Source organism: Delphinus delphis, chromosome 3 (genome assembly GCF_949987515.2).
Source record: "Delphinus delphis chromosome 3, mDelDel1.2, whole genome shotgun sequence".
In the NCBI taxonomy this organism is placed as follows: domain Eukaryota; kingdom Metazoa; phylum Chordata; class Mammalia; order Artiodactyla; family Delphinidae; genus Delphinus; species Delphinus delphis.
The window spans coordinates 17,752,091-17,768,628 of NC_082685.1; the positions used below are offsets into that span (position 1 = coordinate 17,752,091).

Here is a 16,538-nt window from a genome sequence, read left to right on the forward strand (position 1 = left end):
TCCTTTGTTTCCTGTGCTTTTGGTATCCTATCCCAGAAATCATTGCTAAATCCTAGGTCATGAAGCTTTTACCCTATGTTTTCGTCTAAGAATTTTATAGTTTTAGATCTTACATTTAAGTCATGTATTCATTTTGAGTTAATTTTTGTGTATGGTGTTAGGTAAAGGGTCCAGCTTCATTTTTTTTGCAAGTGGATATCCAGCTTTCCCAGCACTATTTGTTGAAAAGACTGTCTTTTCCCCATTGAATAGTCTTGGCACCTTTTTATGGGCAAAATTCATTTGCCCATATATGTGAAGGTTTATTTCTAGACTTCCTATTCTATTCTATTGATCTATATGTTCATCTTTATGCCAGTACCACAATGCTTCGATTATTGTAACTTTGTATAAGTTTTGAAATCAGGAAGTATGAGTACTCCAAATTTGTTCTTCTTTTTCAAGATTATTTTGGCTTTTCAGGGTCCCTTGAGATTCCATATAAATTTTAAGATGAGTTTTACTATTTCTGCAAAAAAAACGGCATTGGAATTTTGATAGGGCTTGCATTTAATCTCTAGATCACTTTAGGTAGTATTGCCATCTTATGAGTATTAAATCTTACAGTCTGTAAATACCTGATGTTTTTCCATTTACCTATGTCTTCTTTACTTTCTGCAGTGTTTGTAGTTTTCAGTGTACAAATCTTTTACCTCCTTTGAGTTAATTCCTAAGTATTTTATTCTTTTTGATGCTATCGTAAATGAAATCCTTTTCTGTATTTCCGTTTTGGCTTGTTCATTGTTAGAGGATAAAAACACAACTGTTTTTGTGTTGATTTTTTATCCTGCTACTTTGCTGAATTTGTGTATTCTAACAATTTTTTTGTGGAACCTTTACATTTTCTACATATAAGATCATCTGTTGTCATCTGTTGCAGACTATTATATATATAATGGATAAACAAGATCCTACCATATAGCACAGGGAACTATATTCAATATCCTGTGATAAACCATAAATAATGGAAAAGAATATGAAAAGAATGTATGTATGTGTAACTCAAATCACTTTGCTGTACAACAGAAATTAACCCAACATTGTAAATCAACTATACTTCAAAAAAATAAATTTTTAAGAACGATCATGTCATCTGTGACTGAGATCATTTTACTTTTTCCTTTCGAATTTAGATATCTTTTATTTATTTTTCTTGCCTGATTGCTCTGGCTAGAAATTCCAATACTGTGTTGGGTTGAAGTGATAAAAGTGGGCATCCTTATCTTGTTCCTGATCTCAGAGGAAAAGATTATAGTCTTTAACCATTGAGTATGATGTTAACTATGGGTTCTTTAAGGATGGTCTTTATTGTGTTGGGGTATTTTCCTTCCAGTCCCAGTTTATTAAGTGTTTTGGCGTTTTTTTAATCATGAAAAGGTGTTGAATTTTGAATTTTGTCAGATGCTTTTTTCTACATCACTTGAGATGATCATGTGATTTTGTGTCTTCTTTTTGTTAATGTGATGTGTTGCTTTAATTGGTTTTCATATGTTGAACCATTCTTGCGTTCCAAGGATAAATCTCATGGTGTATAATCATTCTAATATTCTGAATTCTCTTTGCCTAGTACTTTATTGAGGATTTTAAAATCAATATTCACAAGGAATATTGGTCTTTAGTTTTCTATTCTTATAGGGTTTTTGTCTGGCTTTATTATCAGGGCAATGCTGGCCCCATAGAATAAGTTAGGAAATATTGCCTCCTCTTTAGTTTTCTGGAAGAGTTTCAGAAGGACTGGTGTTAGTTCATCTTTAATATTTGATAGACAATAAAACTATCTGGTACAGAGCATTTTTACTATTGGGAGGCTTTGATTACTGGTTCAATTGTTTTACTAGTTATATGTCTGTTCAGATTTTCTACTTCATAATTCAGTTTGGGTAAGTTTTGTGTTTCTAGGAATTTGTCCATATCATCTAGGCTATACAATTTTTTGTCATACAGTTATCCATGGTTTTTCCTTATAATCCTTTTTATTTCTTTTGACTCCATGGTAATGTTGCCAACTTGCATTTCTGATTTTAGTACTTTGTGTCTTCTCTTTTATTTTTAGTCAGTCTCACTAAAGGTTTGTCAATTTTGTAGATCTTTTCAAATAACTGATTTTGCATTTGTTGATTTTTTTCTCTACTGTTTTTCTATTTTCTGTTTTATGTATCTAAGTTCTTGTCTTTATTATTTCTTCCTTCTGCTAGCTTTGGGTTTAGTTTGGTTTTTTTTCTAGTTCCTTAAGTTGTAAAGTTATGTTGTTAATTACAGCAGGATTTAAAATATCTTTATATATATATTTCTTAATCCTTATATTTTTATAACATTGAAGTGTTTTATCCAAGAGCAGGAGAGGTTTTTCAGGTGACTTTAATGTTATTCAAGACTGTTCTAGGGACTTCCCTGGCAGTCCAGTGGTTAAGACTTCACCTTCCAATGCAGGGGGTGCATGTTTGATCCCTGGTCAGGGAGCTAAGATCCCACATACCTCGGGGCCAAAAGACCAAAACATAAAACAGAAGCAATATTGTAACAAACTCAATAAAGACTTTAAAAATGGTCCACAACAACAATAAAAAAATCTTAAAAAATTTTTTTAAAGACTTTAAAATTTTTTCCCATATAAGTTTTTCATATTTCTTGTGAATTCATTTCCCTAAATCTTTGTATAAATGAAGATTATTGATTTTAGTGTGTTAATTTTATATCCTGGTATGTCACTGATCAAGGTTTATCATTGATTCTCTGAGGTTTAATTTCAGCTATAGTATTATATCATCAGCAAATAGAGATAGTTTTATTTCCTCTTTACTCATGCTTATGCCTTTAATTGATTTTGCTTGTGTACTTGTATTGGTTGATACATCTAGTACAATGTTGAACAGAAATGAAAGTAATGGGCATCCTTGCCTTGTTCTTGATCATAGTGGAAATGTCTCTAGAGTTTCTTCATTAAATAAGATACTGGCTTTAGGACTAAACTATATGTATTTATCTTGTTGAGGAAGCATCCCTCAATTCCTGTTTTTCTTGAATATTTTTATTATCAGTGGTGCTGAATTTTTTTAAGGCTTTCTCATTATCTCTATACTCATAATTTTTTCCCTTAGGTACATATTATAATATACTGTGGTTAAGTGGTATAATAAGGGGAATAGATTTTTGGAGCTCAGAGTCAGGAAAGGGTGCAAAGAGGAGCTTAACACTGGAACTGAATCTGAAGGCTACAGAGAAGTTTGACATGTAGGAAAAGTAGGGAAGACATTCAAGATTAGAAATAATTACAGAAATGAGAGTGATGTCATGGAGATAATGTATGAGTCTGTCATAGGCTTTGGATACTAGACTGCATTTCCCAATTCATACTCCTCCTCTGATGCCTTCTCTCCATTCTCCTGGTAATGTGTATACTCTCACCTTCTTTAAATGAGCATCTTTGTTTTATTCACCCTAGTACTCCAGCTCTCATCCATTATTATTTTATACGGTAACACTGTTACTTTCCTATTTTTTCCTCTTGCTAGTTTCTTTTAGCCAGAAAGCAATGCCTTATTTAGATATCATTAATATTTAGTCCTTCTACACATTTAGTCTCAGCTAATCATGTGGATCATTGGCAATTTCTTTCTTTTTTTGTTTTCTTCAGGATGTAAGAGCAGTCCTAAAACCACAAAGTCAACTCAAACTCAAGACTCATCATTTTGGGGGCCAGTAAGGAAAAGACTCAAAAAAAATGAACCCTGGAACTTCATATCAGAAAAATCCTGCTTATATGAAGACAGAATAAAGAAACAGAAGGACAAAAATGAAAGTTTACAAATAATTTCAGTCACCCATACAAAGATCCTCACTGTAGAAAGAAGCCATAAAAATAATGACTTTGGCCAGAATTTCAGCCTGAAATCAGTGTTTGTTAAGCAACAAAAGACTGCTAGAGAAAAAACACCCTCAAAATATGAAATACAAAGAAATAGCTTCAGGCAGGATTCAAATTTACTTAACCAACCAAAAATCAAGACAGCAGAAAAACGCTATAAATGTAACATTTGTGAAAAAGCCTTCATTCACAATTCATCCCTTCGTAAACATCAGAAAAACCATACTGGAGAGAAATTATTTAAATGTAAAGAATGTTTGAAAGCCTTCAGCCAAAGTTCAGCTCTTATTCAACATCAAAGAACTCATACTGGAGAGAAACCCTATATATGTAAAGAATGTGGAAAAGCCTTCAGCCATAGTGCATCCCTTTGTAAACACCTAAGAACCCATACTGTGGAAAAATCCTATAGATGTAAAGAATGTGGTAAATCCTTCAGCAGAAGGTCTACCCTTTTTATACATCAAAAGATCCATGCTCGAGAAAATCCCCACAAATATAACCCAGGAAGGAAGGCATCCAGTTGTAGCACATCCCCTTCTGGATGTCAGAGAATTCATCTCAGAAAGAAGTCCTATTTATGTAATGAATGTGGCAATACCTTTAAGTCTAGTTCATCTCTTCGTTATCATCAGAGAATTCACACAGGAGAGAAACCTTTTAAATGTAGTGAATGTGGGAGAGCATTCAGTCAGAGTGCATCTCTTATACAACATGAAAGAATTCACACTGGAGAAAAGCCTTATAGATGTAATGAATGTGGAAAAGGTTTCACTTCTATTTCACGACTTAATAGACACCGAATAATTCATACGGGAGAGAAACTGTATAATTGTAATGAATGTGGTAAAGCCTTAAGTTCCCACTCGACACTCATTATTCATGAGCGAATTCATACTGGAGAGAAACCATGTAAGTGTAAAGTGTGTGGGAAAGCCTTCAGACAAAGTTCAGCTCTCATTCAACATCAGAGAATGCATACTGGAGAAAGACCCTATAAATGTAATGAGTGTGGGAAAACATTCAGGTGTAACTCATCCCTTAGTAATCACCAGAGAATTCATACAGGAGAGAAACCGTATCAATGTCTGGAATGTGGGATATCCTTTGGCCAAAGTGCAGCTCTTATTCAACATCAAAGAATTCATACAGGAGAAAAACCCTTTGCATGTAGTACATGTGGGAAAACTTTTAGGCAGAGCTCATCACTTATTGCGCATCAAAGAATTCATACTGGAGAGAAACCCTATGAATGTAATGCATGTGGGAAACTCTTCAGCCAGAGGTCGTCCCTTACTAACCATTATAAAATTCACATTGAAGAGAACTCCTTCAAAGTGGATTTGCATGTGTGAAATCCTTAAACCAAAGCTTATGAGAATACAGTTGGCCTTGCTTATCTCTGGGTTCCACATCCACTGATTCAAATAACTGCAAATTTTAAATATTCAGAAAAAATATTCCAGTAAGTTCCAAAAAGCAAAATTTAAATTTACCACACACCGGCAACTATTTTCATAGCATTTGCATTGTATTAGGTATTACAAGTAATTTAGAGATGATTTAGAGAGGATGTGCATAGGTTATATGTAAATTCTACACCATTTTATATAAGGGAATTGATCATCCTCAGATTTTGGTATCTGTTGGGGGGGGTCCTGGAAACAGTCCCCCATAGATACTGAGGGACAACTGTATACATACTGGAGAATGATTTAGTAAATGTAATGAATATGATAAAATTTCTATTTTAATTTAGTCCTCACAGTTATTAAAGTCTAAGGATAAACCTTAACTGTGTAATAAATACGTGGGACACTTTCATACTTGTCAGTCACTTTTTTAAATATCCTGAGACAAATCACAAAATATTGATTTTGGCCATTTGTAAGATAAAAGGTAAGGTTTTTCTCTTATACAGCGTTATACACTTTATGCAACATATAAACAGAAAAATTTGGGTGCAGGGGTGCTGGATTTCTCATTAGAAACCAACTGTATAAGCTAATAGCATATTTATTACAACTAACATTTTAATAGCAAACAAAATCTTAAAATATATGCATTTATAGAGCCAAGGACCAAATAATAGATAAAAATAAACTGCAAACTACCTCAGTCTGGAACTTGCCTTTTCTTAAACTGTTGTCAAACTTTGTACATGGTTTTCATCAAAAAAGAGGCAAAACAAAAACAAAATCCTCTGTTCTCTTCCTCCTTTATTTTTCTAGTTACTTCCAAACTACACCTGTTTCCCAAATTTTTATGCAATTTCTAATTTTGTTTTTAGAATTATTTTTCTTTGTTGTATTGAAGTCATATTTATTCTATAACTGTACTTGCTATGTTCTATACAGCGTGCTAATTTAAGTAGGAAAAATATACTTTGATTAGGTAATCACTTTAAAGTTAAAGCTATTTTTTTAGTTCACTGCAGAAGAATTCCTAAGAACCTATCACCTGTAGCAAAGTCTTAAAAAGGGATCAACTTCATGAAATGAAAGCATGTTTTCCCCACTTGAGGTTTTCTAATTTTTAAAAATCTCAGACTCCAAAAGAAAATAAAAGAAGGGAAAGAATTCTAAACCATTTAAAAGCCAGCTTACTCGGTAAATGTTTCTTTAACCCCTGAGCCAGGTATTATCCCAGGCACTGGAAATTGTTCAGGAGAAAAGAACAGGCCTTCAAGAAGTCATGAATTGAGGGGCAAAAGGAGGGGGTTGAAGAGGTAACAAAGTAAATTACCATGTGTTAGAGTAGTTTTCACAGAAATAGATGATACAATGATACTATGTTACAGAACACAAATACTGTAGAGATTTGTGCAGGATGCGGAAAGAAGGAATGGACCTAACGAAGGGAGCCCCAAAGGAGCAGGGACAGTCATTCCTGAGCCCAATTTTGGAAGAATAATGGGAATTCTCCAGAGAGTGAGATGAGTGCTTCAAGGGGAGGGAGCCACATAAGCAAAGGTAAAGGTGGGTGACAGCATGACATGTTTGTAGAATATCTGTTAAGTTGTGAGAATGACAGGTTGAAGCTTGAGAAGAAGGCAGAACTGAAGGTCTCACTGCCATCCTAAAGAACTTGAATTTGATTCTGAAATTTCTAGAACCAATGAAAGATTTTATATAAGGGAAATTGTTCTGGCAGTAAGGTGTAGAGACTGAATTTAGGAGGTTGAAGACAGCTGAACAGACAAACCTAGAAGACTAGAGCCAGAAGACTAGAATTCAGAGTAATTAAAATACACAGTGGGTAGTCAAAACCACACTATGTGAACTTGGCCAGCAGAGTGTACAGATTAGAATGAGAAGCAGGGATCATGGATAAACCCCACAAAAAATATCAGTAAATAAGGAGTTGGTAGAGGAAAAGGAATTTAAGATGAAATGGAATGGCCCTAGAGGTAGGAGAAAAGCCAGAAGAGTGATATTACTGAGCCCAAAGGAGAACTGAATCTCTGTGGTGTCAGGTGCCACAGATCACATAACAGAGTAAATTGGAATTGGTAGCTAGAATGTTGGAGACCTTGGCAAGAGCAATTTCTGTTAATTAGGGTGAACAGAAGCCACATTATTCTAGGTTAGAAGATGAGAACTAGTGGGCTGTTTTACACTATGTTTCAAGAAGTTTAAATGAAGGGAAGAAAAGAGGGTTGCATTTAGAAGAGAGAAAATTACTTAGGGAGCATTTCTGTGTTAATAATTGAGGCAATGTATACACATGTTGAAGATGAACTAATGAGATCATTGTGTGGAACATATTTTCTGAGAGATTCTGAAAGAATTAGAGCATAGGTGGAAGAATTTACCTTAGGCTGGAGAGAAAGGTAGCCTACAGAAAGATAGGAATGCAGATAAGTTTCTGTTTAATTTGAAGGTGAAGGAATTTCTATCGACCTTATTTTCTGTAAAGCCGGAGAAGGATTTCACTTTTTTAAGATGTTGACTATAGTAGCAATTTTTGGATTCTTGGGTGCTTAAAAATGTTAATGAGTTTCAATCTGTGTTCTGGAGACTTTTTAGGAAGTCATGGCTCTGAGTTCACTCTATACTCATGTTTCAGTAAGAAAGCTCCACTTTTATTCTATATGTTTGATATCTGTGTTACTTTTTGTGTTTTTTTTTTTAAGAAAAGAATTTGCTGGTAAATTAAAGTTTAAAAAGTACTTAGGATAAGAAAGAATGCTTTAAAAGAGTGATAAGTCTGAACAGAGACTGGAAAGGATTATAGGAGTTCAACAAGTGTGTGGAGGTAGATGGAAAGACATTCACATAGGGGAAAGGTTTGTGCAATGGAAAGGAAGCATAAGAGGACATGATGTCCTCACTGTACTCTTGTAAGTAGTATTTTTTAAACTTCATTTTCCAATTATTTGTTACTAGTACATAGAAACAAATTGATTTTTATATATTGACCGTATAGCCAATAACCTTGCTAAATTGACTTTTTCTAATAGCTTGTTTGTAGATTCTTTGGAATTTTCTGCAAACACAATGATCATCTGTAAATAATGACCATTTTATTTTTCTCTTCTAGTTGTAATACATTTAAAATTTTCTTCTTACATTATAGTACTATATACAAGCCAGTACAATGTTGAATATGAATGATGGCATTCATTTTTCACCATTTAATGATGTTACCTTTAATTTGTGGAGATCTGTTATCAAAATAGAAACATACCCCTGTATTCCCAGTGTGCTGTGAGTTTTTATCATAAATGGGAGTAGTATTTTGTCATATTTATTTTCTACATTTAGTGAAATAATCATAATTTCTCTCTTCACACTTTTAATAGGTGATTATATGGACTGAATTTTTATGCTAACTGATGTGTTCCTGAAATAAATTCTACCTGGTCATGATACATCATCATCTACGTTGCATGTGTTTATAAGATCAGGTTTCTTCCTTAATAAGTAGCAGCTTGATGAAGTGACCAATATGTGTTTAAGAACTCAGAGCAAATTTTTTTATCATCCAAATCTGAAGGATGAATGGAATCATAATACCTAGAGAGAGGAAGGGGATGGCAAGGACAAGAGTACCACAGGAGCAAAAGGCTCAGAAGGAGAGTGTATGTAGCATCTGTAGAGACCAGCAGGTAAACAAGCCTTGCTGATGTGGAGGATTCCTGGTAGGATAGAAGAAAAAATAATATTGGAAATGAAAACTAGAGTTAGGTTATTAGAAACTTTAAATGCTATCTGAGAGTACAGGAATTTGGATATGATCCTTAGATATTAAATCAGTATATTTCTGAGGAGCAAATGGCCAATTTGAAACCTGTTTTAGGAAGACTGATGGGACAGAAGGTTCAAAGTTTCTGGCTTGAGAAACTGGCTGAAGGATGGATTCTTGAGAATAGTAGTTTGGGACAGTCTGTGAGAAATGTTTAGTGAGAAGATAAAAAAACAAAAACAAAACCAGAGGTTAGCTCTGCTCTTAGTGCTTGACAATTGTCCTGCACAAACTGACATACCACAGATGCTAAAATTCTTCAAGCTGACAGTGTTATTTTCTTTTTAATTAAGGTGCAGTTATGCTTTCAAAATGAGAACATATAATTTCAGTTAGTATTGTAAGTCAGTATGCTTCAGGTTATAAAAACAGTTGTTTAAGGAATACAACTTTCAAGAACTATTTTTAAAGTTTTTTTTTGTTGTTTTCTTTGAGAGAGAGAACTTTCAATGAGAGCATTGGACAAAAAGTCAAGAGACCTGTGTGTTTTCCTGTCCCCATTCTGGTTCAAGTTACATAGTCCCTGGCCTTTTCAACCCTAGAAATTCCACTGTTTTTCCACGGTTCCTAATGGTATAGATTAACTCAAATTTTTAAATGTTCATCTTATGTCTTTTGGGGGTAGAAACATCATTAGTAACAATATTAGCATATATTATTGGATAAAATAATCAAGTTATAGATTACAAACTAAAATTTTCAATCTAAAAATCAAATTGTTCTAGGAAGATGGAGTAGGCAGATATATACTTTTTGCTATTTGCCCACTAAGTACATTTTAAACCCCTGTATATTATATTTAAAACAATCATAAGAAGATTCTGAAGAATGGAGAGAAGCATATAGGCCAGCTAGGAACCTCAGGACCGGTGATAACGGTAGTTCTTTTTGCCTCATATATCCCAAGTGTAGAGCTGAAGAAGAAGGAACCCAGAAACAGCAAGAGACATAGACACAAAAAAATTTACAAAACCCCAACAAAGCCTACTTTCATTAGCCAAAGGACCAGGAACAGGGTGCCCTAGCAAGACAGAAAACTCTTAGGTAATAACACTCTACTCCAGCCAAACAACACGGAAAAAACTGGTCCCATCACTATACACACCAGCAAAGGCTGAATGGAGAGCCTAGACTTCCACCCTTATAAGGCTGTAAAGAGGGGCCATAAAACTTTGCTGGTGTGTGTAGTGCCAAGAGCTAGGACATTCATTCATGCCCGGTGGTAATAAACAACCTCTCTTCCCAGCAATAATAGTGGACACTACATGGGGAACTGGGACACCACCCTCCCTTCCACTCAGTACTAAGAGCATCGCATCCTCTCCCTGCTGGGGTGGTATCAGAGGGGGCCTAGTGTAGGGACAGAATTTTTACCACTGCCCAACAGTGATGAGGCCACACTCCCACCCCATAGTGCCATAGGAGGCCAAGTAGGGAGGAAACAAGGCACTCTTATCTGTCTCAGCCAGAGTGGTATCATTGAAGGCTTAGTGAGGAACTAGAAATCCCACCCTCATCAAGGAATAAAAAGGAGACCCTTAACTCCTTGGGTGTCTAGGGAGGCCAAATAGGAAAGCTGAGCTTCTACCCCACATGGCCATTATGAGGTGGAACTTCATAATGCCATATTTGCTGTAGCAGTATCAAAGCAAGTCAGCTGAAGCAAAAGATTCAAATAAGATCCGGAGTTTCATAACATAATACCCAAGTTTTCCAGGATTCAACAAAAGACTTTCATCATACCAAGAACCAGGAAGATCACTTGAATGAAAAAGACAATTAGTAAACATCAAGAATTAGGTGACAGAGATGTTAAAATAATCTAACAAAGATTTTTATAGCAGCCATCATAAAAATACTTTGATGAGCAATTTCAAAAATGTTTGAAACATGGCTTCCCTGGTGGCACAGTGGTTGAGAGTCCAGCTGCCGATGCAGGGGACATGGGTTCGTGCCCCGGTCCGGGAAAATCCCACATGCCGCAGAGCAGCTGGGCCTGTGAGCCATGGCCGCTCATGGTAGTTCTATTTTTATACCATAGAGAATGCACCATCAGAACTACCATAGTATTATGGTAGTTCTATTTTTAGTTTTTTAAGGAACCTCCATACTGTTCTCCATATTGGCTATATCAATTTATATTCCCACCAACAGTGCAGGAGGGTTCCCATTTCTCCACACCTTCTCCAGCATTTATTGTTTGTAGATATTTTGATGATGGCCACTCTGGTGTGAGGTGATAACTCATTGTGGCTTTGATATGCATTTCTCTAATGATTAGTGATGTTGAGCATCTTTTCCTGTGTTTGTTGGGAATCTGTATGTCTTCTTTGGAGAAATATCTCTTTAGGTCTTCTGCCGATTTTTGGACTGGGTTGTTTGTGTTTTTTATATTGAGCTGCATGAGCTCCTTGTATATTTTGGAGATTAATCCTTTGTCAGTTTCTTGGTTTGCCAATATTTGCTCCCATTTCTGAGGGTTGCCTTTTTGTCTCCTTTATGGTTTCCTTTGCTGTGCAAAAGCTTTTAAGTTTCATAAGATTCCATTTGTTTATTTTTGATTTTACTTCCATTACTCTAGGAGGTGGGTCAAAAAAGATCTTGCTGTGATTTATGTCATATAGTGTTGTGCCTATGTTTTCCTCCAAGAATTTTGTAGTGTCTAGCCTTACATTTAGGTCTTTAATCCATTTTAAGTTTATTTTTGTGTATGGTGTTAGGAACTGTTCTAATTTCATTCTTTTACATGTAGCTATCCAGTTTTCCCAGCACCACTTATTGAAGAGGCTGTCTTTTCTCCATTGTGTATTCTTGCTTCCTTTGTCAAAGATAAGGTGACCATATGTGCGTGGGTTTATCTCTGGGTTTTCTATCCTGTTCCATTGATCTATATTTCTGTTTTTGTGCAAGTACCATACTGTCTTGATTACTGTAGCTTTGTAGTATAGTCTGAAGTCAGGGAGCATGATTCCTCAAGCTCCGTTTTACTTTCTTAAGATTGCTTTGGCTATTCGGGGTCTTTTGTGTTTCCATACAAATTGTAAAATTCTTTGTTCTAGTTCTTTGAAAAATGCCATTGGTAATTTGATAGGGATTGCACTGAATCTGTAGCTTGCTTTGGGTAGCATAGTCATTTTCACAATGTTGATTATTCCAGTGCAAGAACATGGTATATCTTTCCATCTGTTTATATCGTCTTTGATTTCTTTCATCAGTGCCTTATAGTTTTCTGCATACAGTTCTTTTGCCTCCTTAAGTAGGTTTATTCCTAGGTATTTTATTCTTTTTATTGCAGTGGTAAATGAGAGTGTTTCCTTAATTTCTCTTTCTGATTTTTGTTGTTAGTGTATAGGAATGCAAGAGATTTCTGTACATTAATTTTGTATCCTGCTACTTTACCAAATTCATTGATTAGCTCTAGCAGTTTCCAGGTGGCATCTTTAGGCTGTTCAGTGTATAGTATCATGTCATCTGCAAACAGTGAAAGGTTTACTTCTTCTTTTCCAGTTTGGATTCCCTTTATTTCTTTTCCTTCTCTGATTGCTGTGGCTAAAACTTACAAAATTATGTTGAATAATACTGGTGAGAGTGGACAACCTTGTCTTGTTCATGATCTTAGAGGAAATGGTTTCAGTTTTTCACCATTGAGAATGATGTTGGCTGTGGGTTTGTCATATATGGCCTTTATTATGTTGAGGAAAGTTCCCTCTGTGCCTACTTTCTGCAGGGTTTTTATCATAAATGGGTGTTGAATTTTGTCGAAAGCTTTTTTTGCATCTATTGAGATGATCATATGGTTTTTCTCCTTCAATTTGTTAATATGGTTTATCACATTGATTGATTTGCACATATTGAAGAATCCTTGCATTTCTTGGATTAACCCCACTTGATCATGGTGTATGATCCTTTTAATGTGCTGTTGGATTCTGTTTGCTAGTGTTTTGTTGAGGATATTTGCATCTATGTTCATCAGTGATATTGGCCTGTAGTTTTCTTTTTCTGTGACATCTTTTTCTCCTTTTGATATCAGGGTGATGGTGGCCTTGTAGAATGAGTTTGGGAGTGTTCCTCCCTCTGCTATATTTTGGAAAAGTTTGAGAAAGATAGGTGTTAGCTCTTCTCTAAATGTTTGATAGAATTTCACCCATGAAGCCATCTGGTTCTAGGCTTTTTTTTGCTGGAAGATTTTTAATCACAGTTTCAATTTCAGTGCTTGTGATTAGTCTGTTTATATTTTCTATTTCTTCCTGGTCCAGTCTCAGAAGATTGTGCTTTTCTAAGAATTTGCCCATTTCTTCGAGGTTGTATGTTTTATTGGCATATAGTTGCTTGTAGTAATCTCTCATGATCCTTTGTATGTCTGCAGTGTCAGTTGTTACTTCTTTTTCATTTCTAATTCTATTGATTTGAGTCTTCTCCCTTTTTTTCTTGATGAATCTGGCTAATAGTTTATCAATTTTGTTTATCTTCTCAAAGAATCAGCTTTTAGTTTTTTTGATCTTTGCAATTGTTTCCTTCATTTCTTTTTCATTTATTTCTGATCTGATCTTTATGATTTCTTTCCTTCTGCTAACTTTGGGGGTTTTTTTTGTTCTTCTTTCTGTAATTGCTTTAGGTGTAAGGTTAGGTTATTTATTTGAAATTTTTCTTGTGTCTTGAGGTAGGATTGTATTGCTATAAACTTCCCTCTTAAAACTGCTTTTGCTGCATCCCATAGGTTTTGGGTCATCGTGTTTTCGTTGTCATTTGTTTCTAGGTATGTTTTGATTTCCTCTTTGATTTCTTCTATGGTTTCTTGGTTGTTTAGTAGCATATTGTTTAGCCTCCGTGTGTTTGTATTTTTTATAGTTTTTTTCCTGTAATCAATATCTAGTCTCATAGAGTTGTTGTCAGGAAAGATGCTTGATACGATTTTAATTGTCTTAAATTTACCAAGGTTTGATTTGTGACAGAAGATTTGATCTGTCCTGGAAAAAGTTCCATGTGCACTTGAAAAGAAAGTGTATTCAGTTGTTTTTGGATGGACTGTCTTATAAATATCAATTAAGTCCATCTGGCCTAATGTGTCATTTAAAGCTTGTGTTTCCTTATTTATTTTTTGTTTGGATGATCTTTCCATTGGTGTAAGTGGGATGTTAACATCACCTACTATTATTGTGTTACTGTTGATTTTCCCTTTCATGGCTGTTAGCATTTGCCTTATGTATTGAAGTGCTCCTGTGTTGGGTGCATAGATATTTACAATTGTTATATCTTCTTCTTGGATTGAAGAAGAAGATATAACTACTCTAGCTTTCTTTTGATCTCCATTTTCATGGAATATCTTTTTCCATCCCCTCACTTTCAGTTGGTATGTGTCCCTAGGTCTGAAGTGAGTCTCTTGTAGACAGCATATATATGGGTCTTGTTTTTGTATCCATTCAGCCAGTCTGTGTCTTTTGGTTGGGGCATTCAATCCATTTACATTTCAGGTAGTTATTGATATATATGCTCCTATTACCATTTTCTTAATTGTTTTGGGTTTGTTTTTGTAAGTCTTTTCCTTCTCTTATGTTTCCTGCCTAGAGAAATTCCTTTAACCTTCATTGTAAAGCTGGTTTGGTGTTACTGAATTCTCTTAACTTTTGCTTGTCTGCAAACCTTTTGATTTCTGCATTGAATCTGAATGAGATCCTGCTGGGTAGAGTAATCTTGGTTGTAGGTTTTCCCCTTCATCATTTAAATATATCTTGCCACTCCCTTCTGGCATGTAGAGTTTCTGCTGAAAGATCAGCTGTTAATTTTATGTGGATTCCTTTTTATGTTATTTGTTGCTTTTCCCTTGCTGCTTTTAATATCTTTTTCTTTGATTTTAATTTTTGTTAGTTTGATTAATTTATGTCTTGGCATGTTTCTCCTTGGGTTTATCCTGTATGGGACTCTGCACTTCTTGGACTTGGTTGACACTTTCCTTTCCCATGTTGGGGAAATTTTCAACTGTAATCTCTTCACATATTTTCTGAGACCATTTCTTTTTTCTTCTCCCTCTGGATGCCTATAATTCGGATGTTGGTGTGCTTAATGTTGTCCCTGAGGTTTCTGAGCCTCGTGCTCTGTTATTAGGTTCATATATGTTTTGAATTATTATATTTTCTTTTTCTCTGATTAAGGGCTTTAACACAGAATATATAAAGAACATTCACAGTTAAATAAGAAGGCAAATAACCCCTAAAAAACTATTTGAACCCTTTACCAAAGAAGATACATAAATGTCAATTAAGTACATGAAAAGCTATTCAAAAATAGTTATTGGAGAAATGAAAATTATGAGACTGATACAGTGCCTACTTTGCTAAGGAGGCAAGTTTGGAGAAATGCAAATTAAAACCACAATGAGACACCACCACGCACACACCAGAATGCCTTAAATGTTAAAAACTGATAATACCAAGTGCAGGCAAGGATATAGTACAATAGAACACTCACACAGCTGAGGGGTTAAAAATGGTTCACGCACCTTGAATTATTTTATCTTCTCAGTGGATTGGCTCTTTTATCACTATAAATGTCCTCTTCATCTCTACTAACTTTATTGTTTTGAAGTTTACCTTGTCTGGTTTTAGTATAGCCACTCCAGCAATTATCTTTCTTCTTTGCATGAAATATATTTTTCATCCTTTTACTTTTAATCTTTTTGTATCTTTGAATCTAACATTTGTCTCCTATGGGTAGTATATAGATAGATCTTGTTTTTTTTATCTAGACTGATGATCTCTGCCTTTTTATTATGTTTTGTGTAATCTACTCATATGTAAAATATTTTATTTACAAACTACATTTTACTTTTGGATTTCTATGTCTCAGGTATTTTTTGTTCCTCTATTCCTCTTACACTGCTGTCTTTTACATTAAAGTGGATATTTTCCACAATAGCATTTTAATTTCTATGATTTTTTCATTATAATTTTTAAAGTTGTTTCCTTCATGCTTCCTCTAGGGCTTACCTTACACATCTTAACTTATCAAAATAAGCTTCAAATTTATTTTAACTTAATTCCAGTGATGTATAGAAACATTACTTCTATATAATTATATTCTCTTTCCCCCCCTTTTGCAGTATTATTGTTATACATATTACATCTATAAATATAACAAACCCAACAGTACATTGTTATAATGATTATCTTATGTAATGTTTTGACTTCTAAGAAGCTGAGAAAAGAAAGGAGTACAAGTAAATGTTTGTAGCTTTTGTTATATTAACCTCATTATTTATCATTTCTGGTTCTCATCATTTGTTCCTGTGGATTACCATCTGGAATTATCTTCTTATCCCAATATAGCTTTGTTTCCACCCACCTTTTTTGTACTATAATTGACAAATATAATACCTTTCTAAATGTTAGGC

At 34.7% G+C, this 16,538-nt stretch overlaps 1 protein-coding gene across 3 annotated transcripts in view; it reads left to right on the forward strand.

The window, feature by feature from the left end:
- LOC132422985 (zinc finger protein 354B) overlaps positions 1–8,755 on the forward strand; it is a 33,078-nt gene extending 24,323 nt beyond the window's left edge. For all 3 annotated transcript variants that reach the window (XM_060008219.1, XM_060008217.1, XM_060008218.1), the window contains one exon: positions 3,674–8,755. In XM_060008219.1, the coding sequence (XP_059864202.1) occupies positions 3,674–5,259 (1,586 nt within the window). In that variant the 3' untranslated portion in view covers positions 5,260–8,755. The remainder of the gene's footprint in view (positions 1–3,673) is intronic.
- The last annotated feature ends 7,783 nt before the right edge of the window (positions 8,756–16,538 follow it).